The 24,832-nt window shown below is 42.6% G+C and overlaps 1 protein-coding gene across 1 annotated transcript in view; it reads right to left on the bottom strand.

Annotated features, from left to right (window-relative positions):
• Positions 1-23,654, bottom strand: part of LOC139406966 (acyl-CoA:lysophosphatidylglycerol acyltransferase 1-like) — an 85,291-nt gene extending 61,637 nt beyond the window's left edge. Inside the window, exons 1-2 of the mRNA XM_071150184.1 lie at positions 23,138-23,654; positions 21,741-21,993 (exon numbers count right to left, since the gene is read on the bottom strand). Of these exons, the coding sequence (XP_071006285.1) occupies positions 21,741-21,978 (238 nt within the window). The 5' untranslated portion in view covers positions 21,979-21,993; positions 23,138-23,654. The remainder of the gene's footprint in view (positions 1-21,740; positions 21,994-23,137) is intronic.
• Between the last annotated feature and the right edge of the window lie 1,178 nt (positions 23,655-24,832).

A 24,832-nucleotide genomic window follows, 5' to 3' on the forward strand; every position in this document is an offset into this window, starting at 1 on the left:
ATGGTTCGAGCCCAGGTAGGGGCGAGGAGAGGGATGGAAGCTATACTGTTCCACTGGCAATACTAAAGTGCCTATAAGAACATCCAATAGTCAACGGTTAAAGAAATACAAATGGTATAGAGAGAAATAGTCCTATAATTTGTATAATAACTACAACCTAAAACTTCTTACCTGGGAATATTGAAGACTCATGTTAAAAGTAACCACCAGCTTTCTTATGTTCTCATGTTCTGAGCAAGAAACTTAAACGTTAGCATAGCATAGCACATATTGCACTTTAAACTTTCTTCTCCAACACTTTGTTTTTGCATTATTTAAACCAAATCGAACGTTTAATTATTATTTGAGGCTAAATTGATTTTATTGATGAATTATATTAAGTTAAATTAAGTGTTAATTCAGTATTGTTGTAATTGTCATTATTACAAATAAATAAATAGGCCAATTAATCGGTATCGGCTTTTATTTGGCCCTCCAATAATCGGCATCGGCATTGAAAAATCATAATCGGTCGACCTCTAGTCTCAAGTAAGATTTTTTTGGGGGGGAAATAAGCACTTTGAGTGCCCATGACACAGCAAGGTCAGGACCCATTGCCTAAAGAGGTGCTGCAATGCGTCAGAAAAAGAGCCTATTGGAAGCAGGTGTGATTAGGAGCCATTGTTATTCACCAGGGAATGGGGGCTCTTGAGATTTAATGAGTGGTGGAGCTGCACAACGTGCAACAGTGCTCAATGACATGGCCAAGGTAGCAGCACATCTCAGATGTCAAATGAACAAACTTGATTGTAAGCTTCTGTGCTGGCAGGTAGGTCTACATCCAGTGCCTTGAGAAAGTACTCACACCCCTTGACTTTTCCACATTTTGTTGTTACAAGGTGGGATTGAAATGGATTTGCCCCAAACATAACACTTTGTATTAAGGACATAGTTCATTTATTTGCAGTTTTCATTTAGTGCCGAATTTCAAACAGGATGCATGTTTTGTAGTATTTTTTATTCTGTACAGGATTCCTTCTTTCCACTCTGGTCAATTAGGTTAGTATTGAGGAGTAAATACAATGTTGTTGATCCTTAGGTTCTCTCCTATCACAGCCATTCAACTCTGTAACTGTTTTAAAGTCACCATTTTCCTCTGAAATCCCTGAGCGGTTTCCTTACTCTCAGACAACTGAGTTAGAAAGGACACCTGTATCATTGTAGTGACTGGGTGTATTGATACACCATCCAAACTGTAATTATTTACTTCACCATGCTCAAAGGGATATTCAATATCTGCTTTTTAAAAATGTGTTTACCCATCTACGACAGGTGTTCTTTGTGAGGCATCGGCAAAACCTACCCCGGTCTTTCAAGCGGTGTGAATACTTTGAAGGCACTGTACAAGTCAAGCCATTGTTAGCCTTTTCCGTTGGTGTATTTTCATATTCAAATATATAGTACATACAACTATTCCATTGTACATAACTGGACAGGTGAGCGTCAACATCTTATGTCAATCAACTTCAGCCCAATAAGAATCAGGTTTATTTATCCAGTATCATGCAAACATCTAAAAAAAAGTCAATCAATTAAAGAAAAAATGAAAACTTGTTCACCAGATCAATCATGGCCTCCATTCGCCCACACCTCAGGAAAGTAATTCTAATCACTATAAGAATAGGCATCAAGAGCAAACAATATGAAACATCTTCACACTTGGGTGCCCAAGTCCCCCAGAGGGGTTGATGAATGTCACACAGCCTAAGCAGCCATACCTCCATCAGTGAGCACAGACATTCTCCATTGTGTGGAGTGGGAGGAGTGAGTGAGAGAGAATCTACAACAGGGCTGTCATGTATCATTCATCAGGGAAATTGTCTGTGAGAAATGGCACAGTAAACCGGCAGCAGGACAGTGGGGCCTAAGGTAGAGTTTCTAATTAAACAACGGCAGTCGGCTAAACGGTCTTCCTCTGAACTTGTCGCCCCTTCCCTCCGGCTCTATCTCAGAGAGGGCGGCCACAGTACAAGAGAGAAGGCAGAAGAAGCATCATGATGCCATTTCCTGTGACAAACTTCCTGTGTCTGGGTATTAAGAAGTTTGCAGTTAGTACGAGTTAGAAATAGCCCCATGACAAAAAAAAAGACTGGAAAAATCAATGGCTCTTTTCACTTCAATACAAATGCTCTCTTCCATGATTGCACGATGCCACTTTTCATAAAGCAATCTTTTTTTTTAAATCAGCAAATTTTAATTCATTAACATGGGGCTATCACAGACCAAATTTGTACAAAGTAGTGTGAGTGAATGTTCAAAGTATCAGGGCAGGGCAATGCAGCCAACTATTGGGATGAATGAATAGGACTAGAGACAAAAATCAGGTCGGGATCACCACGTCCTGCTACAGATTAAATCCTGCCAATTGTCATCGTCACGGGCATGCCCAGGCAGAGTTCATGTAAAACCCAAGTTTCTAAATGGGTTTCACATTCAATTCAATTTAGGCTACTTAGTATTATTATTCCCTTTTAATGGACTTCTCTCTATACGTATTCAGACCTTGAATTTAAGCATGAGAACAGCAGGCTATTGACCTGCTACTCGTTTGGGGTGGAGAACAAATAAATTAAGGTGTGGCACAGGTTTGTCTACAGATAAGTCAAAGTCCTTAATAATTCCACCACCTTTGCGGGCAAGGAAAACAATATGGTCTAACAAACCTACCGGTTCCAAGTGGAAAAAGCCTCCACTTTTCACCACCAATAGAAATAACACCATTCTCCATGCACTGTAATTTACAACTTGATAAGAGCTCGGTAAAATGAGTAATCTGTTTGGATAAGGGAATTGTAAATAAACTCAGCAAAAGACAAAAAAAAATCCTCCCACTGCCAACTGCGTTTATTTCCAGCAAAATTAACTAGTGTAAATATTTGTATGAACAAAAGATTAGAGGAGGGGGGAGGGGTCAAAATCAAAACTAACAGTCAGTATCTGATGTGGCCACCAGCTGCATTGAGTATTGCAGTGCATCTCCTCCTCATGGACTGCAACAGATGTGCCAGTTATTGCTGTGAGATGTTACCCCACTCTTCCACCAAGGCACCTGCAATTTCCTGGACATTCCTGGGGGGAATGGCCCTAGCCCTCACCCTCCGATCCAACAGGTACCAGACGTGATCCAACAGGTACCAGACGTGCTCAATGGGATTAAAATCCGGGCTCTTTGCTGCCAATGACAGAACACTGACATTCCTGTCTTGCACAGCGTTGAGATTGCCTGCAATGACAACAAGCTCAGTCCGATGATGCTGTGACACACCGTCTGAGACCATGACAGACCCTCCACCTCCAAATTGATCCCACTCCAGAGTAGAGGCCTCGGTGTAACATTCTTTCGACCATAAACGCGAATCCGACCATCAACCCTGGTGAGACAAAATTGCGAGAGCACTTTTTGCCAGTCCTGTCTGGTCCAGCTATGGTGGGTTTGTGCCCATAGGCGATGTTGCCGGTGATGGCTGGTTAGGACCTGCCTTACAAGCCTACAAGCCCTCAGTCCAGCCTCGATCAAGTCAGGCCTACAAGCCCTCAGTCCAGCCTCAATCAATTGCGGACAATCTGAGCACTGATGTAGAGATTGTGCATTCCTGGTGTAACTCAGGCAGTTGTGTTTGCCATATTGTACCTGTCCCGCAGGTGTGATGTTCGGATGTACCGATCCTGTGCAGGTGTTGTTACACGTGGTCTGCCGCTGTCCATCCTGTCTCCCTGTAGCGCTGTCTTAGGCGTCTCACAGTACGGACATTGCAATTTATTGCCCTGGCCACATCTGCAGTCCTCATGCCTCCTTGCAGCATGCCAAAGGCACGCTCACGCAGATGAGCAGGGACCCTGGGCATCTTTCAATTGGTGTTTTTCAGAGTCAGTAGAAAGGCCTCTTTAGTGTCCTAAGTTTTCATAACTGTGACCTTAATTGCCTAACGTCTTTAAGCTGTTTGTGTCTTAATGACAGTTCCACAGGTGCATGTTCATTAATTGTTTAGGGTTCATTGAACAAGCATGGGAAACAGAGTTTAAACCCTTTACAATGAAGATTTGTGAAGTTTTTTGGATTATTACAAATTATCTTTGAAAGACAGGGTCCTGAAAAAAAAGGGAGTTTATATAGATATTTATACTTCAATCACTGGAGACAAATGTGAAACCAGTCACATGGCAGCAAACTGAAGCATATATACACTATATGACCAAAAGTATGGACACCTGCTCGTTGAACAGCTCATTCCCCAATCATGGGCATTCATATGGAGTTGGTCCATCCCGTTGCTGCTATAACCACTCTTCTGGGAAGGATTTCCACTAGATGTTGGAACACTGGGATCAAGTCCCCGCAGCATTCAGCCACATGAGCATTAGTGAGGTCTGGCACTGATGTTGGGCGATTAGGCCTGGCTCGCAGTCGGCGTTCCAATTCATTCAAAGGTGTTTGACGGGGTTGAGGTCATGGCTCTGTGCAGGCCAGTCAAATTCTTCCACACCGATCTCAACAAACCATTTCTGTATGGACCTCGCTTTGTGCACGGGGGCATTGTCATGCTGAAACAGGAAAGGGCTTTCCCCAAACTGTTGCCACAAAGCTGGAAGCACAGAATCATCTAGAATGTCACTATGCTGTAGCGTTAAGATTTCCCTTCACTGGAACTAAGGGGCCTAGCCCGAATCATGAAAAACAGCCCCAGACCATTATTCCTCATCCACCAAACTTTACAGTTGGCACTATGCATTTGGGCAGGTAGCGTTCTCCTGGCATCTGCCAAACCCAGTTTTGTCCGTCAGACTGACAGATGGTGACGCGTGATTCATCTCTCCAGAGTCCAATGGCAGTGAGCGTTACACCACTCCAGCCGACGCTTGGAATTGTACATGGCGATTTTAGGCTTCTGTGCGCCTGCTCAGCCATGGAAACCCATTTCATGAAGCTCCCGACGAACAGTTCTTGTGCTGACGTTGCTTCCAGAGACAGTTTGGAACTCGGCAGTGAGTGTTGAAACCGAGGACAGACGATTTTTATGTGCTGGAAGCAAGTGGAAAGTTTTCCCAGTCTTATGTGGACTTTATATTGCAGTTGGCAACCAACTTCAAGTTGCATTATCACCACCGACTGGAGTGTGGACCTCAGTTCAGCTTTTAATCACCCACATGGGTATATGCTCCTAAAAAGCAATGAAGAGAAGGGAGAAGCGGGACTTGCAGTGCATCAAGCATCAAAAACAGAACCAAGTTTTTGCAGAAGAACTAGAAACTAACTAGGTTTCCCCATTTATCTGTGGATTCATTGTCAGAGTAGAGAACACAATTGTGTGTGTGACACAAAATAGGTCAAAATTCTACAAAAATACAGGAACAAAATAACCTTGTGCATTTCAGGTAAAATAACAACCCAATGGGCCTCCTGAGTGCCGCAGCAGTCTAAGGCACTGTTTTGCAGTGCTAGAGGCGTTACTACAGACCTGGGTTCATTCCTGGGTTTTGCCACAGTAGCGGCCGGGAGTCACATAGGATGGCGCACAATTGGACCAGCGTCGTCCGGTTAGGGGAGGGTTTGGCCGGGGGTCTTTACTTGGGTCATCACGCCCGAGCCATACCGCTTCCTTGTGGTGTGCCGGGGGCCTGCAGGTTGACCCCGGTCGCCAGTTGAACGGTATTCCCTCCGACACATTGGTGCGGCTAGCTTCCGGGTTAAGCTGGTTGTTAAGGAGCGCGGTTAGGCTGGTCATGTTTCGGTGGACGCATGACTCCACCTTCGTCTCTCCCAAGTCCGTTAGGGAGTTGCAGCGATGGGACAAGATGTATATTGGGGAGAAGGGGGGGGATAAAATACAAAAAAATAAAAACAATCCAACATTTATATCCCATGACAACTTAGCTAGCAACAGCAACCTAGCTAAATATACATGAATGTTTCGACCGGTCTCCAAATTAATAGTTGGATCAGAGTTCGTTTTGTTATTTCAACCTGCGTGTCCAGATCGCGTCTGGTGTGGATGGACAAAATCAATTGGCACGCGCATGCCCGGTGTAGTCAGCATGTTAGGCTACTATGGTTAGCGAGTGGTGCGCCTTTTCATTTTCAATAAGTATTTACCCATTTATTTGCCTCTGCCTGCAAATCCTCCTCCTAAAAAGGTAGGCTATATCCAAAACGAAGCAAGTGTCGTTGTAATCATTCTTGCTGCTTCACGTTCAATAGCTATACCTGCAAGATCAGGTGTGCATGTGGTCTCAATTTAATAGAGTAGGCTATAGCTTATGCATGGGCGGAGAAGAACGGGGCAGTTATCTTTCCAAGGAAATATACTTCCTAAATATATGATTAGCCTATAAATTACGACATTGCCTAGAAACAAATATTGATCACCCATATGTCGCCCTCTGAAAATCTTCCCACTCCTAAAATGGTAGACTATAAAATAGCTCAAGAGAAACTCTGATCTCTTCAAACTACATCTAGCATATTTTTTATTTAACTAGGCAAGTCAGTTAAGAACAAGTTCTTATTTACAATGACGGCCTAAATTGGCTGGTATAGCCCAGTAATATAGAAAGGGCCACGTGAGAATCTATGGTAATTCAACCAGTGGCGTGTATTCACAGATTCCAAGGGAAACCAGGATTCCCCAAATATTTGACGACTAAAAACATTAAAATTATAAAATATTCTCATCTCTCCCTGTGTGTTCATAATTTCCGTCAATTCACATGCGGCTGAATCTCACGGGAAGAATCATACAAGCGAGGGAAACAGCTCCACTCGGTCTCAGTATTTGTAGCCATGTATCTCATGCTGTCTGGACCGAAAGAGTATAACATTTTGCCGCCGTAGCATTTGAATGATTGATAACAGCAAGCATTAGGCCTCTCTTGATAAAATGTTTTATATAATAATTAGCCAATCAGCGTTGAGCTGAGTTCAACTGTGGGTTGTCCTCGTGCAGTAAAACGCCAAGGATGACCCGTTTGGATTTGGCTTCACACGAATCAAATCACTTCCTATGCAAAACTGTGTTTCTGGTCTGCTTGTGCTGATATCCTGCAGTAGCTAGCTTGCTAAATCATAATTTCCTAAACCATGGATGGCCATGGTGATTTGGACTTGTGGTTTTGACTTAATTCTCTGTACAGGCCAATGACAATTTTGATCTAACCATAAATGTATATGATGTGCCACTGGCCTGAGGCTGGAAGTTAAATATGTAGTCTAGTAGGCTCACGTTAGCTAGCTAGCCAATTTAGCTGGTTCATTGTTTACCATGTAAGGAAGTTAAGCTACCTAGTGCAACGGATGTGAAATAGCTAGCTAGTTAGCGGTGTTGCGCGCTAAATAGCGTTCCAATCGGTGACGTCACTTGCTCTGAGACCTTGAAGTAGGTCTGCAAAGGCCGCGGCTTTTGTGGAGCGATGGGTAACGATGCTTCGTGGGTGACTTGTTAATGTGTGCAGAGGGTCCCTGGTTCGCGCCCGGGTATGGGCGAGGGACGGTCTACTGTTATACTGTTACACTAGCTAAAATGCTTACATGCTATGACAACAAAAACTAAACTATGACAGAGCCATAGACCGTCTTGCCAACATGAAAGAGGATGACATTGGCATTCAACTAGGGTAAAGTCAACATTTTTGTTTTAATTGCGCACGCACACACAGAAATAAGTACCATGGACAGACAAATGATACTTAACATTGACTGGAATAAATTGTGTTTGGTATCCGTTTTCCGTATATCAAACTAAGCATATATAGCCGTTGATTTGACGTTGTATAAATGTTTAAGTTGAAATGTTCCTGAAATAGCAGAGGCAGTGCTGTTGTTTTTGTGCTGACTTGCAGTAACTCGTTCTAAATCAGTAGTTGTTTAGTAAACTGTTGAAAATATTAACTTGCTTGACCATGTTGCAGATAAGTTTGTTTCATGCAATATTTGCTTTGTGGACTTCAGACAGATGTTGCTGTTTGGTTTTGTGATGAAATAAATATGTAGTTTATTCCACCACTGTGTGACTTGTCTTTTTGTCGTCACAACCTTATTGTATATCATGGTGGTGTGTGAATGAATGGGTTATAGAGAAAACAACACAATTACTACAATATAGGTTGTAATATGTCTTTAACTAGCTTGGCTTTGCTTCCTCCGTGATTTTACCCACACGCCACGACTGAACAAACCTACTGCCTATAAGGCGCAAAATTGATGGGACCATGGCTGGCAAGTGAGCTGAGTCACATATGCCTAAAATAACATTGTAGGCCTGCAGTTCGGTTTGGGACCAGTTCTTGCAGTTGGGAGTCAGACAGAAAGCCAGCAGGTACAGGCGGGATGAAGAAATCAGTCCTGCGCAGACCTCTACAACACCCAATGTGACCAAAGAAAAGATGGTCAACATGTCTAAACATGACAGTCAGTCTCAAGACAGGCAGGAAATGATCTTACGGTATTCTACTCCAACCGAATAAAACAAAGCAATAACAACACATCACGTATGCCACTGTTCTGTGAGGTGGAAGTTTGATCAAACGGCCACAACCAAGATGTTGCCATTCACTCTAATCCCGCCTTCCCAGCCTACTAGGGCACCTGTCTCGGCCTAGCGATGTAACATTCTGGGCAGACAACCTGGATGCAACGTTGCTGCTTAGTGGAGTGAAAGGGTGCAGAAGTCATAGGACAGGCCAAATAGCACCATATGTTGACATTAACGTTACAAAATATAACATCCACGGTGACCTTATATTAATGAGAAAGAAATTTACCTCCGTAAAGGCTGATCATGTGTTTATACAGTATTTGCTACACATTATTGATCATGTTCCTACCAAGTTGTGAAATAGTAACACTGCAGACCAGTTGTGAGACTCCAAATACTTAAGTCTTTCTGTATTATATACATATATTTTTTTTACAGATCTGCTAATTTCTCTTCGCTCTCTCTCACATTCCTCCATGATCTGGGAATACAGGGATCGGCACTGCTTCTACTCAGAGAGCAGACTGGTGAGCAGGAAGCCCCAGTGAACTTTGACCTCAGTGTGGAGGTAGAGACAGATCTGGTACGCATGCATTGCACTCACATTCTGCCATGCTATACAGATGTTCTGTAACACTCAGAATTGGTGTAGCTCTGTTGATGCACCCTAGTCTGTCATACAGGTCTGCCCATGGGGTGATATGGAGAGAGGAGTGGGAATGTGGTTGAATACTCAATCAACAGAGCATTATCTTTTCTATATGACATACCTTTTGTACCCAGAACCTGGAAACTGGCTATACTACACTGAACAAAAATATAAACTAAACATGTGCTGGTGACAGCCACTAAAATTAGCAGTTGTCACAAAACGCCACAGATGTCTCAAGTTGAGGGAGCGTGAAATTGGCATGCCGACTGCAGGAATGTCCACCAGAGCGTTTGCCTGAGTGAGTAATGTTAATTTCTCTCCCAAAAGTCAACTCTAACGTGATTTTAGGGAATTTGGTAGTACATTCAACCGGCCTCACAACTGCAGACCACGTGTAACCACACCAGCCCAGGACCTCCACATCCAGCTTCCTTACCTGCGGGATCGTTTGAGACCAGTCACCTGACAGCTGATAAACTGTGGGTTTGCACAAGTGAAGAATTTACACACAAACTTTCAGAAACCTCATCTGCATGCTCAGAAGTGTGTTCTCCACAGATTAATCCCGCTTTCAACCATACCGGGCAATGGCAGACCGTGTGGGCCAGCAGTTTGCCAATGTCAAAGTTATGAACAGAGTGCCCCATGGTGGCTGTGGGGTAATTGCATGGACAGGCATAAGCTAAGGACAATGAACACGATTGCATTTTATTGATGGCAATTTGAACGCAGAGAGACTGTGACGAGATCCTGGCCCATTGTTGTGCCATTCATCTGCCGCCATAACGCACGGCCCCAGGTCGCAAGGATCTGTACATGTGAAAATCCATAGCTTAGTGCCTAATGAAGTTTTCAGTTTACATTCTAATATGAACTATAACAGAGTAAAATCTTAGAAAAATACTGTTGCATGTTGCAGTTATATTTTTGTTCAGTGTACTTTTGAACTTAGTATTCAATGTTGACATGGGCAGGATACAGAAAATCACACCCAGTGTGTGAGTGAGGGGAATACATGTGTAATCATCCCATAGTATCCAAGTCTTGATACCAATGTTTGGGGTTTCAATATAGCACTTTGTGACATCTGCGGATGTAAAAAAAAAGGCTTTATAAATAAGTGTGATTGATTGGAGTGTGAGTAGATCTCAATTGCATACTCCTTGTCACAAAACACTATTGGATGAGAAAGCCAGAGGTACCACCCCTCTGACCTTTCTCTCATGGGTTTTGAGGAGAGGAGTACACAATTAAGATTTTCCTGTGTGTATAATACAGGTTTTCAGCAACCATCATGCCCTGCATACAGGCAGGTATCAACTCGCATCAAGGAACCTACTTTACACATGCATGGTGAACAAGAACTCCCTCAATGGGAGAGATGAGGCAAGAGGGTGTGGGGTGAGTTTACTGCACAGAGTGGACACAACAGCCTAACTGGAGTTACACCATAGACCTAGATACAGGATCTTTGCCTCATGTCAGTGCCGAGCAAGTAAACTCACCCACACCATAATTTATTCCGTTGAGGGAGTTATTGTTTTTAACAGGTTTAGCTGATTGAGGGGACTGTGGGAGGAGAGCGAGCATAAAAGGTGGTTTTGGATAGTTTCAATTTGGTTTCCTAGGCCCACTGAATCACCCATGAGGATACACACACCCAGGTGCACGAGTCAGGAAGTCTGGACTCCCAAACTGCAACCCTGCTATGGACAATTCTGCTTGAAAATAACCCTCCAGTTTTATCAGGAGAAAATGGAAAGTCCGCTTCAGTAACAGCAGATGGATGTAACCTCAATTTAGCCCAACATTTGAGTTGAAGTGCATCTGTTTCTTTGTTAAATTAATTCATATGAATGTGGCCTAGTTGATCTTTGCCTGTTGGGCCTAATAAGACACAATCTGAAAGACTTCCTGCTGTTCAAATGGTTTCAAAGATGTGATATACAGTGACTTCGGAAAGTATTGAGACACCTTAACATCACATTTTGTTACAGTCTTATTCTAAAATGGATTAAAAACAAGTTCAGATATTCACTCATTTAAAATATACTTATGCAAATGTTTGGAGTTTTCAAACCCTTTACTCAGTACTTTGTTGAAGCACCTTTGGCAGCGACTATAGAATTGTGTGACGCTACAAGCTTGGCACATCTGTATTTGGGGAGATTCTTCCATTCTTCTCTGCTGATCCTCTCATGCTCGGTCAGGTTGGATTGGGAGTGTTACTGTTCAGCTATTTTTAGGTCTCTCCAGAGATGTCCAATCAGGTTCAAGTCCCAGGTCTGGCTGGGCCACTCAAGGACATTGAGACTTGTTGCCACTGCTGCGTTGTATTGGCTGTATACTTAGGGTCGTTGTCTCGTTTGAAAGTGAACCTTCACACTAGGGTGAGGTCCAGAGTGCTCTGAAACAGGTTTTCATCAAGAATCTCTGTACTTGGCTCTGTTTATCGATCCATTAATCCTGACTAGTCTCCCAGTGCCTGCCGAATAAAAACATACCCACAGTACGATGCTGTCACCACCATGCTTCATCATAGGGATGGTGCCAGGTTTTCTCCAGACGTGACGCTTAACATTCAGGCCAAATAGTTCAATCCTGGTTTCATCAGACGAGAGAATGTTGTCTCTCATGGTCTGAGTCCTTTAGGTGCCTTTTGGCAAACTCAAAGTGGGCTAGCATGTGCCTTTTACTGAGGAGTGGCTTCCATATGGCCACTAACATAACGGCCTGATTGGTGGAATGCTGCAGAGATGGTTGTCCTTCTGGAAGGTTCTCCCATCTCCACAGAGGAACTCTGGAGCTCTGTCAGAGTGACCGTCGGGTTCCTGGTCACCTCCCTGACCAAGGCCCTTCTCCCCCGATGCTCAGTTTGTCCGCCCGGCCAGCTCTAGGAAGAGTCTTGGTGGTTTCAAACTTGTTCCATTTAAGAATGATGGAGGCCACTGTGTTCTTGGGATCTTCAATGCTGCAGACATTTGTTGGTACCCTTCCCCAGATCTGTGCTAACACAATCCTGTCTCAGAGCTCTATGGACAATTCCTTCGACCTTATAGCTTGGTTTTTGCTCTGAAATGCACCGTCCACTGTGGCACCTTATATAGACAGGTGTGTGCCTTTCCAAGTCATGTCCAATCAATTGAATTTACCACAGGTGGACTCCAATCAAGTTGTAGAAACATCAAGGATAATCAATGAGCTCAAATGCAAAGCTTATAGCAAAAGGTCTGAATACATAGAGTTGAAGTCGGAAGTTTACATTCACTTAGGTTGGAGTCATTAAAACTCGTTTTTCAACCACTCCACAAATTTCTTGTTAACAAAGTATAGTTTTGGCAAGTCGGTTAGGACATCCACTTTGTGCATGACAAAAGCAATTTTGCCAACAGTTATTTACAGACAGATTATTTCAATGTATCACAATTCCAGTGGGTCAGAAGTTTACATGCACTAAGTTGACTGTGTCTTTCAACAGCTTGGAAAACTCCAGAAAATGTCATGGCTTTAGAAGCTTCTGATAAACTAATTGACATCATTTGAGTCAATTGGAGGAGTACCTGTGGATATACAGTGCCTTGCGAAAGTATTCGGCCCCCTTGAACTTTGCGACCTTTTGCCACATTTCAGGCTTCAAACATAAAGATATAAAACTGTATTTTTTTGTGAAGAATCAACAACAAGTGGGACACAATCATTTAGTGGAACGACATTTATTGGATATTTCAAACTTTTTTAACAAATCAAAAACTGAAAAATTGGGCGTGCAAAATTATTCAGCCCCTGGTGTTAATTTTAACCTCTTCATCCTACCCCCTCCTTTTTTGAAAATTCTGTTAAAAATCGCGCAACTTTTCAGCGTCCTGCTACTCATGCCAGGAATATAGTATATGCATATGATTAGTATGTGTGGATAGAAAACACTCTGAAGTTTATAAAACTGGTTAAATCACGGCTGTGACTATAACAGAGCGTGTGTTTCATTGAAAAACGCAAGAAAAACTGCTCTCTGAAAGCAAAAAATAATTTCCATAAGTCACTTCCACCAGTTGTTAAAGGAGAACAGAATTTAATGGGAATTTGCCTGCACCATCTACAAATTCCGCACGATGGCGCCATTGTACTAATTTTCAATCGAATTAATTGTTGGAAAATCCATCTGTCTGACCCCAAGTTCTCCAGTCTTCACCCGGATGCAGTTTAGCGAGAGATCAGATTGCATTGTTGTTGAAGTGAGGACCTATTGAAGAGACATCGCCCTGTAATCGTTTTGATAGATTATAAACGTTTACTAATACCTAAAGTTGGATTACAAAAGGATTTCGAAGTGTTTTGTGAAAGTTTATCGTCGACTTTTTTAATTTTAAAAAATTACGCAGCGTTTAAAAACGATGAATTTTTCTGAATGACACAACTTCCATACAAAGCTATTTTGGGTATATATGGACCGATTTAAACGAAAAAAAGACCCAATAGTGATGTTTATGGGGCATATAGGAGTGCCAAGAAAGAAGCTCGTCTAAGGTAATGAATGTTTTATATTTTATTTCTGCGTTTTGGGTAGCGCCGTCTATCGCAAAATCTGTTGTTTACGTGTGGAGCTGGCATTTTGGGGGGTGCATGCTATCAGATAATAGCTTCTGATGCTTTCGCCGAAAAGCATTTTAAAAATCTGACTTGCTGGCTAGGTTCACAACGAGTGTAGCTTTAATTTAATACCCTGCTTGTGAATTTTGATCAAGGTTTGAGTTTTAACGAGTACATTTAGCATTTAGCGTAGCGCATTTGCATTTCCAGGTGCCTACTTGGGACATATGCGTCTCAAGTAGGGGCAAGAAGTTTAATACTTTGTAGCGCCACCTTTTGCTGCGATTACAGCTGTAAGTCGCTTGGGGTATGTCTATCAGTTTTGCACATCGAGAGACTGACATTTTTTCCCATTCCTCCTTGCAAAACAGCTCGAGCTCAGTGAGGTTGGATGGAGAGCATTTGTGAACAGCAGTTTTCAGTTCTTTCCACAGATTCTCGATTGGATTCAGGTCTGGACTTTGACTTGGCCATTCTAACACCTGGATATGTTTATTTTTGAACCATTCCATTGTAGATTTTGCTTTATGTTTTGGATCATTGTCTTGTTGGAAGACAAATCTCCGTCCCAGTCTCAGGTCTTTTGCAGACTCCATCAGGTTTTCTTCCAGAATGGTCCTGTATTTGGCTCCATCCATCTTCCCATCAATTTTAACCATCTTCCCTGTCCCTGCTGAAGAAAAGCAGGCCCAAACCATGATGCTGCCACCACCATGTTTGACAGTGGGCATGGTGTGTTCAGGGTGATGAGCTGTGTTGCTTTTACGCCAAACATAACGTTTTGCATTGTTGCCAAAAAGTTCCATTTTGGTTTAATCTGACCAGAGCACCTTCTTCCACATGTTTGGTGTGTCTCCCAGATGGCTTGTGGCAAACTTTAAACAACACTTTTTATGGATATCTTTAAGAAATGGCTTTCGTCTTGCCACTCTTCCATAAAGGCCAGATTTGTGCAATATACGACTGATTGTTGTCCTATGGACAGAGTCTCCCACCTCAGCTGTAGATCTCTGCAGTTCATCCAGAGTGATCATGGGCCTCTTGGCTGCATCTCTGATCAATCTTCTCCTCGTATGAGCTGAAAGTTTAGAGGGTCGGCCAGGTCTTGGTAGATTTGCAGTGGTCTGATACTCCTTCCATTTCAATATTATCGCTTGCACAGTGCTCCTTGGGATGTTTAAAGCTTGGGAAATCTTTTTGTATCCAAATCCGGCTTTAAACTTCTTCACAACAGTATCTCGGACCTGCCTGGTGTGTTCCTTGTTCTTCATGATGCTCTCTGCGCTTTTAACGGACCTCTGAGACTATCACAGTGCAGGTGCATTTATACGGAGACTTGATTACACACAGGTGGATTGTATTTATCATCATTAGTCATTTAGGTCAACATTGGATCATTCAGAGATCCTCACTGAACTTCTGGAGAGAGTTTGCTGCACTGAAAGCAAAGGGGCTGAATAATTTTGCACGCCCAATTTTTCAGTTTTTGATTTGTTAAAAAAGTTTTATATATCCAATAAATGTCGTTCCACTTCATGATTGTGTCCCACTTGTTGTTGATTCTTCAAAAAAATAGTTTTATATCTTTATGTTTGAAGCCTGAAATGTGGCAAAAGGTCGCAAAGTTCAAGGGGGCCGAATACTTTCGCAAGGCACTGTATTTCAAGGCCTACCTTCAAACTTAGTGCCTCTTGCTTGACATCATGGGAAAATCAAAAGAAATCAGCCAAGACGTCAGAAAAAAATTATTAAATACCTTCACAAGTCTGGTTCATCCCTGGGAGCAATTTCAAAATGCCTGAAGGTACCACGTTCATCTGTACAAAAAATATAGTAGAAACACCATGGGACCACGCAGCCTTCATACCGCTCAGGAAGGAGACGTGTTCTGTCTCCTAGATATGAAAAGCCAGATTATGGTTTGCAACTGCACATGGAGACAAAGATCGTACTTTTTGAAGAAATGTCTTCTGGTCTGATAAAACAAAAATAGAACTGTTTGGCCATAATGACCATCGTTATGTTTGGAGGAAAAAGGGGGAGGCTTGCAAGCTGAAGAACACCATCCCAGCCGTGAAGCACGGGGGTGGCAGCATCATGTTGTGGGGGTGCTTTGCTGCACTTCACAAAACATACTTCCAAAGTTGTGGCAAAATGGCTTAAGGACAACAAAGTCAAGGTATTGGAGTTGCCATCTCAAAGCCCTGACTTCAACCCTATAGAAAAATTTGGGGCAGAACTGAAAAAGCGTGTGCGAGCAAGGAGGCCTACAAACCTGACTCAGTTACACAAGCTCTGTCAAAAGGAAAGGCCAAAATTCACCCAACTTATTGTCGGAAGCTTGTGGAAGGCCACCCGAAACGTTTGACCCAAGTGAAACAATTTAAAGGCAATGCTATCAAATTCTAATTGAGTGTATGTAAACTTCTGACCCACTAGGAATGTGATGAAAGAAATAAAAGCTGAAATAATTCTCTACTATTCTAACATTTCTCATTCTTAAAATAAAGTGGTGATCCTAACTGACCTAAGACAGGGAATTGTGAAAAACTGAGTTTAAATGTATTTGGCTTAGGTATATGTAAAACTTTCGACTTCAAGTGTGTGTGTGTGTGTGTGTGTGTGTATATATACACTGCTCAAAAAAATAAAGGGAACACTTAAACAACACAATGTAACTCCAAGTCAATCACACTTCTGTGAAATCAAACTGTCCACTTAGGAAGCAACACATTGACAATGAATTTCACATGCTGTTGTGCAAATGGAATAGACAACAGGTGGAAATTATAGGCAATTAGCAAGACACCCCCAATAAAGGAGTGGTTCTGCAGGTGGTGACCACAGACCACTTCTCAGTTCCTATGCTTCCTGGCTGATGTTTTGGTCACTTTTGAATGCTGGCGGTGCTTTCACTCTAGTGGTAGCATGAGACGGAGTCTACAACCCACACAAGTGGCTCAGGTAGTGCAGCTCATCCAGGATGGCACATCAATGTGAGCTGTGGCAAGAAGGTTTGCTGTGTCTGTCAGCGTAGTGTCCAGAGCATGGAGGCGCTACCAGGAGACAGGCCAGTACATCAGGAGACGTGGAGGAGGCCATAGGAGGGCAACAACCCAGCAGCAGGACTGCTACCTCCGCCTTTGTGCAAGGAGGAGCACTGCCAGAGCCCTGCAAAATGACCTCCAGCAGGCCACAAATGTGCATGTGTCTGCTCAAACGATCAGAAACAGACTCCATGAGGGTGGTATGAGGGCCCGACATCCACAGGTGGGGTTGTGCTTACAGCCCAACACCGTGTAGGACGTTTGGCATTTGCCAGAGAAGACCAAGATTGGCGAATTTGCCACTGGCGCCCTGTGCTTTCACAGATGAAAGCAGGTTCACACTGAGCACGTGACAGAGTCTGGAGACGCCGTGGAGAACGTTCTGCTGCCTGCAACATCCTCCAGCATGACCGGTTTGGCGATGGGTCAGTCATGGTGTGGGGCGGAATTTCTTTGGGAGGGCCACACAGCCCTCCATGTGCTCGCCAGAGGTAGCCTGACTGCCATTAGGTACCGAGATGAGATCCTCAGACCCCTTGTGAGACCATATGCTGGTGCGTTTGGCCCTGGGTTCCTCCTAATGCAAGACAACGCCACGTTGCACCACAGACTGTCCAGGAGTTGGCGGATGCTTTAGTCCAGGTCTGGGAGGAGATCCCTCAGGAGACCATCCGCCACCTCATCAGGAGCATGCCCAGGCGTTGTAGGGAGGTCATACAGGCACGTGGAGGCCACACACACTACTGAGCCTAATTTTGACTTGTTTTAAGGACATTACTTCAAAGTTGGATAAGCCTGTAGTGTGGTTTTCCACTTTAATTTTGAGTGTGACTCCAAATCCAGACCTCCATGGGTTGATAAATTTGATTTCCATTGATAATTTGTGTGATTCTTTGTTAGCATATTCAACTATGTAAAGAAAAAAGTATTTAATAAGAATATTTCATTCAGATCTAGGATGTGTTATTTTAGTGTTCCCTTTATTTTTTTGAGCAGTATATATATAGTTTTCAATTAAACAAATGAATTTTGAACTGCTTCAAGCTTAGTACAACTGCCTTAACCTATCAATACTCATATATACGCATGAGTCTTTGTAAACAATATAGGTCCAAAATCAGTATAACATTCATGTCATTCTCGTGGACCATGAGTCCTTGTATCCACAACTCTATTGGAGTGTTTGCATTTCCCCAGTCCTCAGAATTAGGCCTACACCTAATTTAGTGGTGGAGCTGCTGTTGGGCTGTAATACAAAATCAGCATTGTGGTTTTAAGTGTAGGCATTGCAGGTTCTCAAGAATCTAAGAATACAGTCCATAAGAGAGATGAGGAGAAGCAGCTGGTGGCTGATATACATATGGTAATATTACTGGTGTGAATCAGAGGAGTCTGGTGGGAGGAGCTATAAGGAGGACGGGCTCTGTGTAAAGGCTGGAGTGCAATACATGGAAATGTGTCAAACATGTGGTTTCCACATGGTTGATACGGTTACATTTATTCCATTCCAGCCATTACAATGAGCCCGTACTCCTATCGCTCGTCCCATCAGCCTCTGGTGGGAATAGGCTATTCAAATTCTCTCTCTCGTGGTAAAAATATACAGGTCCATATCTTATCGCCACAATGCACCACTTGACATTTCTAAAATACAAAATTGCTACTGCACACACTGTTCTTCCAAACACGGTACTTTCCCTAAATTCTCATTTAACCAAGAGTAGACAATATTATGTTGACAGGGAGTTATGAAAAGCTATGTAGCAATGAGTCACGCAAGATACTCAGAATCACAGCAGCTTCAGCTGTTATTTACCCGACTGTTCCCGAAAAGTAATAGCCATGTAAGTAACTACTGATCTAATGCGTAAAGGGGTTACTCATATGGAGAGAACGGGTGCGTTGGCAGTCCTGTCACAGGTTAACTTCTTATGGCTGCAGGGGCAGTATTGAGTAGCTTGGATGAAAGGTGCCCAGAGTAAATGGCCTGCTCCTCAGTCCCAGTTGCAAATATATGCATATGAAGGATGTATGTCAGTATAACAGAACTCATATGGCAGGCAAAAACCTGAGAAGAAATCCAAACAGGAAGTGGGAAATCTGAGGTTGGTCAATTTAACCCAGCCCCTATTGAATACACAGTGGGATATTGGTTTTGTTGCACTTCCAAAGGCTTCCACTAGATGTCAACCGTCTTTAGAAACTTGTTTGAGGATTCAACTGTGAAGTGGGGGCTCATAAGGGCTGTTTGAGCCAGGTGTCTGGCAGATTGCCACAGGCTCTGAGGCGCGGTCACGAGAGTTAGCTCTCGTCCCATTGCTTTTCTACAGACATAGTTTGGAATATTATTGAAGTTATGTTAAAAACATCCTAAAGATTGATTCCATACATCATTTGACATGTTTCTATAGACATTGTCTGCAACTAGGGAACGCACTGCATGACTTTGGATTTGTTTACCAAACGTGCTATCAAAAGTAGGTCTTTGGACATAAATGATGGACATTATCAAACACTTAATGTGGAACTGGGATTCCTGGGAGTGCATTCTGATGAAGATCAAAGGTAAGTGAATATTTATAATGCTATTAATGACTAATGTTGACTACCCAATATTGCGTATATCTTTTTGGCTGTACTCAGATTGGTTTGCTTTTTCCGTAAAGCTTTTTTGAAATCTGACAGCGATTGCATTAAGGAGAAGTGTATCTATATTTCCATGTCTAACAATTGTATTTTCATCGACATTTATAATGAGTATTTCTGTAAAATGATGTGGCTCTCTGCAATATCACCGGAAGTTTTTGGAACTAGTGAACATAACGCGCCAATGTATACTGAGATTATTATAATTTTTTTTACATGCACTCTATCGAACAAAACATACATGTATTGTGTAACATGAAGTCCTATGAGTGTCAACTGATGAAGATCAAAGTTTAGTGATTCATTTTATCTCTGTGCTTTTTGTGACTCCTCTCTTTGGCTGGAAAAATGGCTGTGTTTTTCTGTGGCTTGGCTCTGACCTATCATAATCGTTTGTGGTGCTTTCGCTGTAAAACCTATTTGAAAATCAGACACTTTGGTGGGATTAACAACAAGATTACCTTTAAAATGGTATAAGATGCATGTATGTTTGAGACATTTTAATTATGAGATTTGTTGCTTTGAATTTGGCACTCTGCACTTTCACTGGCTGTTGTCATATCAATCCCTTTAACAGGATTGCAGCCCTAAGAAGTTTTAAGATCTGGGGAACAGAACCAAAAAAGTTGCAAAGATCTGGGGGACGGTACCAAAAAAACAGTCTGCAGCATTGAAGGTCACCAAGAACAAAGTGGCCTACCAACATTCTTAAATGGAAGTTTGAAACAACCAAGACAATCGGGGGAGAAGGGCTGTCATCAGGGAGGTGATCAAGAAACCGATGGTCACTGACAGAGGTCCAGAGTTCCTCTGTGGAGATGGGAGAACATTCCAGAAGGACAACCATCTGTTCAGTACTCCACCAATCAGGCCTTTATGTTTGAGTGGCCAGATGGAAGCAACGCAGTAAAAGGCACATGACAGCCTGCTTGGAGTTTGCCAAAAAGCACCTAAAGGACTCTGACCATGAGAAACAAGATTCTGTGGTCTGATGAAACCAAGATTGAACTCTTTGGCCTGAATGCCAAGCACCACGTCTTGGAGGAAACCTGGCACCATCCATACGGTGAAGCATGGTGGTGGCAGCATCATGCAGTGGGGATGTTTTTCAGCGGCAGGGACGAGTCAGGGAAACATGAAACGGAGCAAAGTACTGATGAAAACCTGCTACAGAGCACTCAGACTGGGGCAAAAGTTCACCTTCCAACAGGACAACAACCCTAAGTACACAGCCAAGACAACACAGGAGTGGCTTTGGGACAAGTCTCTGAATGTCCTCGAGTGGCCCAGCCAGAGTCCAGACTTGAACCTGATCCGAGCATCTCTGGCGAGACCGAAATGTAGCTGAGCAGCGATGCTCCCCATCCAACCCGACAGAGCTTGAGAGGATCTGCAGAGAAGAATGGGAGAAACTCTCCAAACACATGTGCGTCAAACTTGTAGCATCAAACCCAGGCTGTAATCGCTGCCAAAGATGCTTCAACAAAGTACTGAGTAAAGGGCCTGAATACTTAATTAAATGTGATATTTACATTTATTTTTAATACATTTGCTAGAATTTCTCAAATCTGGTTTCTGCTGTCAGTAATGGGTATTGTGTAATTTGATGGGGGGGGGGGGGGGAGACAATTCAATCAATTTTAGAATAAGGCTGTAAAGTAACAAAATGTTGAAACGGGGGTCTGAATACTTTCTGAATGCACTGCACATTGCAAAAACAAGTCGGTGTTCGATGCATTATTTATCAGCAGGCCTTGTTGATCCTCATGTTCAGCACTTTGTAATATATAAGCATTTGTCTTGGAACACTGCTCAGAGGGAAATGTGGCTCCCAATCAGCCAGTTGAAAGTGGGAACCCCTGGCACTTTTTTTGTGTGAATGAACTTAGAAAGTGTTGCCGGCAAAACAGGACTGTATGTATCAAGTGATTACACTCACTGTACTATACAGACTTGCCTACTATATGAGAATGTGATGACACTTGAAGCAATTGTGTATGGTCTTAAACCAAAAGGACACATAACGTATACAAGGGGGATGACCTGTTCAGCATGAACTTCCTAGTTCCTACAGACAGTAGCTATTGGTCTTGCAGTTGAGGTACAAGTTATTCTGAAAGGAGATCAGGTGATATTGAAAGGGTTGTTGAAATCAATACTTTGATTCCACCACACCAGTCTGAACCAATGATAATGACGGGTTGTGTCCACAGTAACCCCATGCATTCATAACCATTCCCAGTTTCAACCACGACTTTGATCCAAAGAAAAGCATTCCAGGCTTGTTGTGTAGCATCTTACCTGTATAGCCTGCAACCCAGCCCCACTGTGACACCATTGCCAACATCCATTTGAACATTATTCCTTCAATGAGCCAGAAAGTACGGCTGTCCATTACTCTGAGGGGTTGAAGAAGAATGCAGTAGAGGCAATAGGAAGGGATTGCTACACAGTTATTAATGAAGACAAAGATGAAACGAAGGAAGGAGTTCAGGAGTACCCAGCCCAGGTTGCGGGCACCTTCTAGAAGTTGTGCCATACTGAGGCACACTGCCTGTGAAAACAGGGAGAAAACCAGTTAGCTAGCAATTATTTATGAGTGGTACAAACTTGAAAAATATGACTAACTAGAAAACATGGCTAACGTTAGCTAAGAAAAGCATGCCGATATGTAACGATATGTGCTTCTACACCTGCATTGCTTGCTGTTTGGGGTTTTAGGCTGGGTTTCTGTACAGCACTTTGAGATATCAGCTGATGTACGAAGGGCTATATAAATACATTTGATTTGAAATTTGATTTAAACTAGCTAACGTTAGTTGGCTAGCTACAAATATTGTTCGGCCGTTCTAAATAGGATGCATGGACAACCTAACAACAAACGTTAGCTAACTAACTACCTGAAAATGGGGGCAACCTTTCTAGAGACTAACGTTGGGCTCGGTTATCCATGTTATAGTTTCAATGTGCTTTATAGTTACAATAGATGCTGCCAGCTAGCTAATATCATTGAGCAGGACTCCGGATTTAAATCATGTCTCCACATCTTGCAAGTCCAGTACAACGTGGAGGTCATGGAATGAACAGACCCACAACAGTTGACTTTGTCCAGTAGTAGATCCCATACCAACTGACTTAGCTGGCTAGATATTCAGCGAATTCTTAGAAATATAAAGCTATTAGCTGTGTTGTTATCTTCAACCAGGGCATTGTCAACTACTAGTTAATGTTAAGCCAATCAAATGATGCTCTGACTGAAACAGACGTACAACGTCTAGCTACCGGCTGTTAACATTAGTTGCTAAGCTGGCTAACGTTAGCCCGGTAGCTTACTTTAGCGGTATAACGGATTTTGAAGTGCTGGACAGACGCTGTTCTTAGCTGGCTGGCTAACTAATAAGCCACCACCAACCATTTCCATCTTCAATATCGACACAGTCAAGTTTGAGGGGACATGCTAGCTGCCATTTCCATAGATTTTGTAAGGTGTTTGTACAAAGTCCGATTTTATTTATTCTGCACCAATGTCTTATTAGCTGGCTAACTAGCCTTGTGTGGTTAGCTAATCCTGGCTATCTAGCCAATTTAGCTACTAGTTAAACACAAGGGCGATAAAATCTAAATCACTATCAGACGTTCCAGCAAATGGCTAGTTAACATCAATGTTCTTTTCACTTGATCTTCTTACTGTAACTCACCCAATCTTAGTAACGTTAGCTACTGTCCCCCCGTCCAAATGTCGCTTCCGGACGATAAAACAGAACGCTGGCTTAGCATGGATGAATACCAAGTCACATGTATTTAGTTAACATGTTAGATCCTTAAACATTGAGGTATGTATCAAAATGGTATATCTCCCATTCACACAACGTTACTAAACGTCCACACTCCCGTCACGGCTAGCTAGCCGCTAATACTATCCATGTAGCTAGTTAGCCACTCATTTAGCGTCGCTGGGTGCATCTCAATCAATGGCACTCGAATAATTCCATCGATGCAACATCGGTTAGCTAGTACTTTGGCTAGCTAGACATTTCTATCTACATCTCTTGCGTCTACTTTAATCCAATTGCAACAATCCCTTGCTGGAAGAGCCATATAACACGCCGTTGTTTTAGTGCAAATGCGACAGCGTTTCAGTTTGCACATCGGGTGATATTTAACATTCTGCTCCGCTAGTTTCACCGACCCGTTCGATTATCGCTAGCTACTTATGGAGCGGCCACCAGAGGAGAATATCATTTATGACGACGACGCTGAGAACGTGGATCTGCGCAAGCTCTGCCTGACAAACAGCATCAAACGCTTTAGAGACAGAGGTGATTAACCATTCGCCTGGTTGCCGTCTCTGTTCAGCTATTACATTCCACTCCTTGCCTCTCCTGTCATTTGCAAATGCACCCGGCAAATGACAGGAAATCTTTAATGATAGAATGTTGATATTTTATGAAATCATAGGATTTTATCCTGATTCGATAACCCTCACAGCTATCATCCAATCAAAATGTGTATGCAAATTAGACTGATTGGAAACATTTTAACAGTGGGTCATGGAGAGCCTATTAAATGACATTATTCTGACTCCGTGTCTATGAATTGGGCATTCTGACGTAATACATTTAATCGTAAACGAAAACAGATTTGTCCTCCGCGCGCCCATTGCGTTCAAACTTTCCCGCCAGTTCATTGTGAACGCTGTAGCATATTTTAAATCCAGAGAGCAAGAAGAGCAAGGTGCATTTGAACCTTGACATTGCCGAAGATCCAGTCACTCTCTCTGGCAAATGTATTTATTTAATTTAACTAGGCAAGCCAGTTAAGAACATATTCTTATTTACAATGACGGCCTACAGGAGACAATTAAATATCACCGGTGCATAGGCCTATTCGGCCCATCACTGAAACTATTGTGGAATACAAATTAATTGTACCTAACAACAACATATTGTGTTGAGTACAGAAAAAATATCACAAGGCAGAGTGCTACATACACAGTGCACTAAGTGGGTAACAGCAAATAAATTGATCAAAAGACTGTAGTCCATACTTGTAAGATTGTAGAAATAATGCAAAGTACTCTTCCATTATATCATTACCATTTGATTTTGTTTTGCAATGTAGACTTCACTATATTGTCACTGGTCGCCCCCTGCTGGTCTTATTTGGAACCACACCGAGTAAGGGGATAGCAAGTGGACCACTAGATTCACTGACAGTCAGGGGAACCCTATGGAGGTGCAGCCCTCCACCTAGAGAATTGAATGATTAAATGTTGCATAGTTGCATTCTTGTGCACTAACCTGCAGTAAGTAGATTTACTGACCATTTATATTTCCAATATACAAGGCCTTTATCGAAAGCTAATAAAGGTACAGAGATATAATATAAATGGG

The sequence above is a fragment of the Oncorhynchus clarkii genome, chromosome 4 (assembly GCF_045791955.1).
Source record: "Oncorhynchus clarkii lewisi isolate Uvic-CL-2024 chromosome 4, UVic_Ocla_1.0, whole genome shotgun sequence".
Taxonomy (NCBI): Eukaryota; Metazoa; Chordata; class Actinopteri; order Salmoniformes; family Salmonidae; genus Oncorhynchus; species Oncorhynchus clarkii.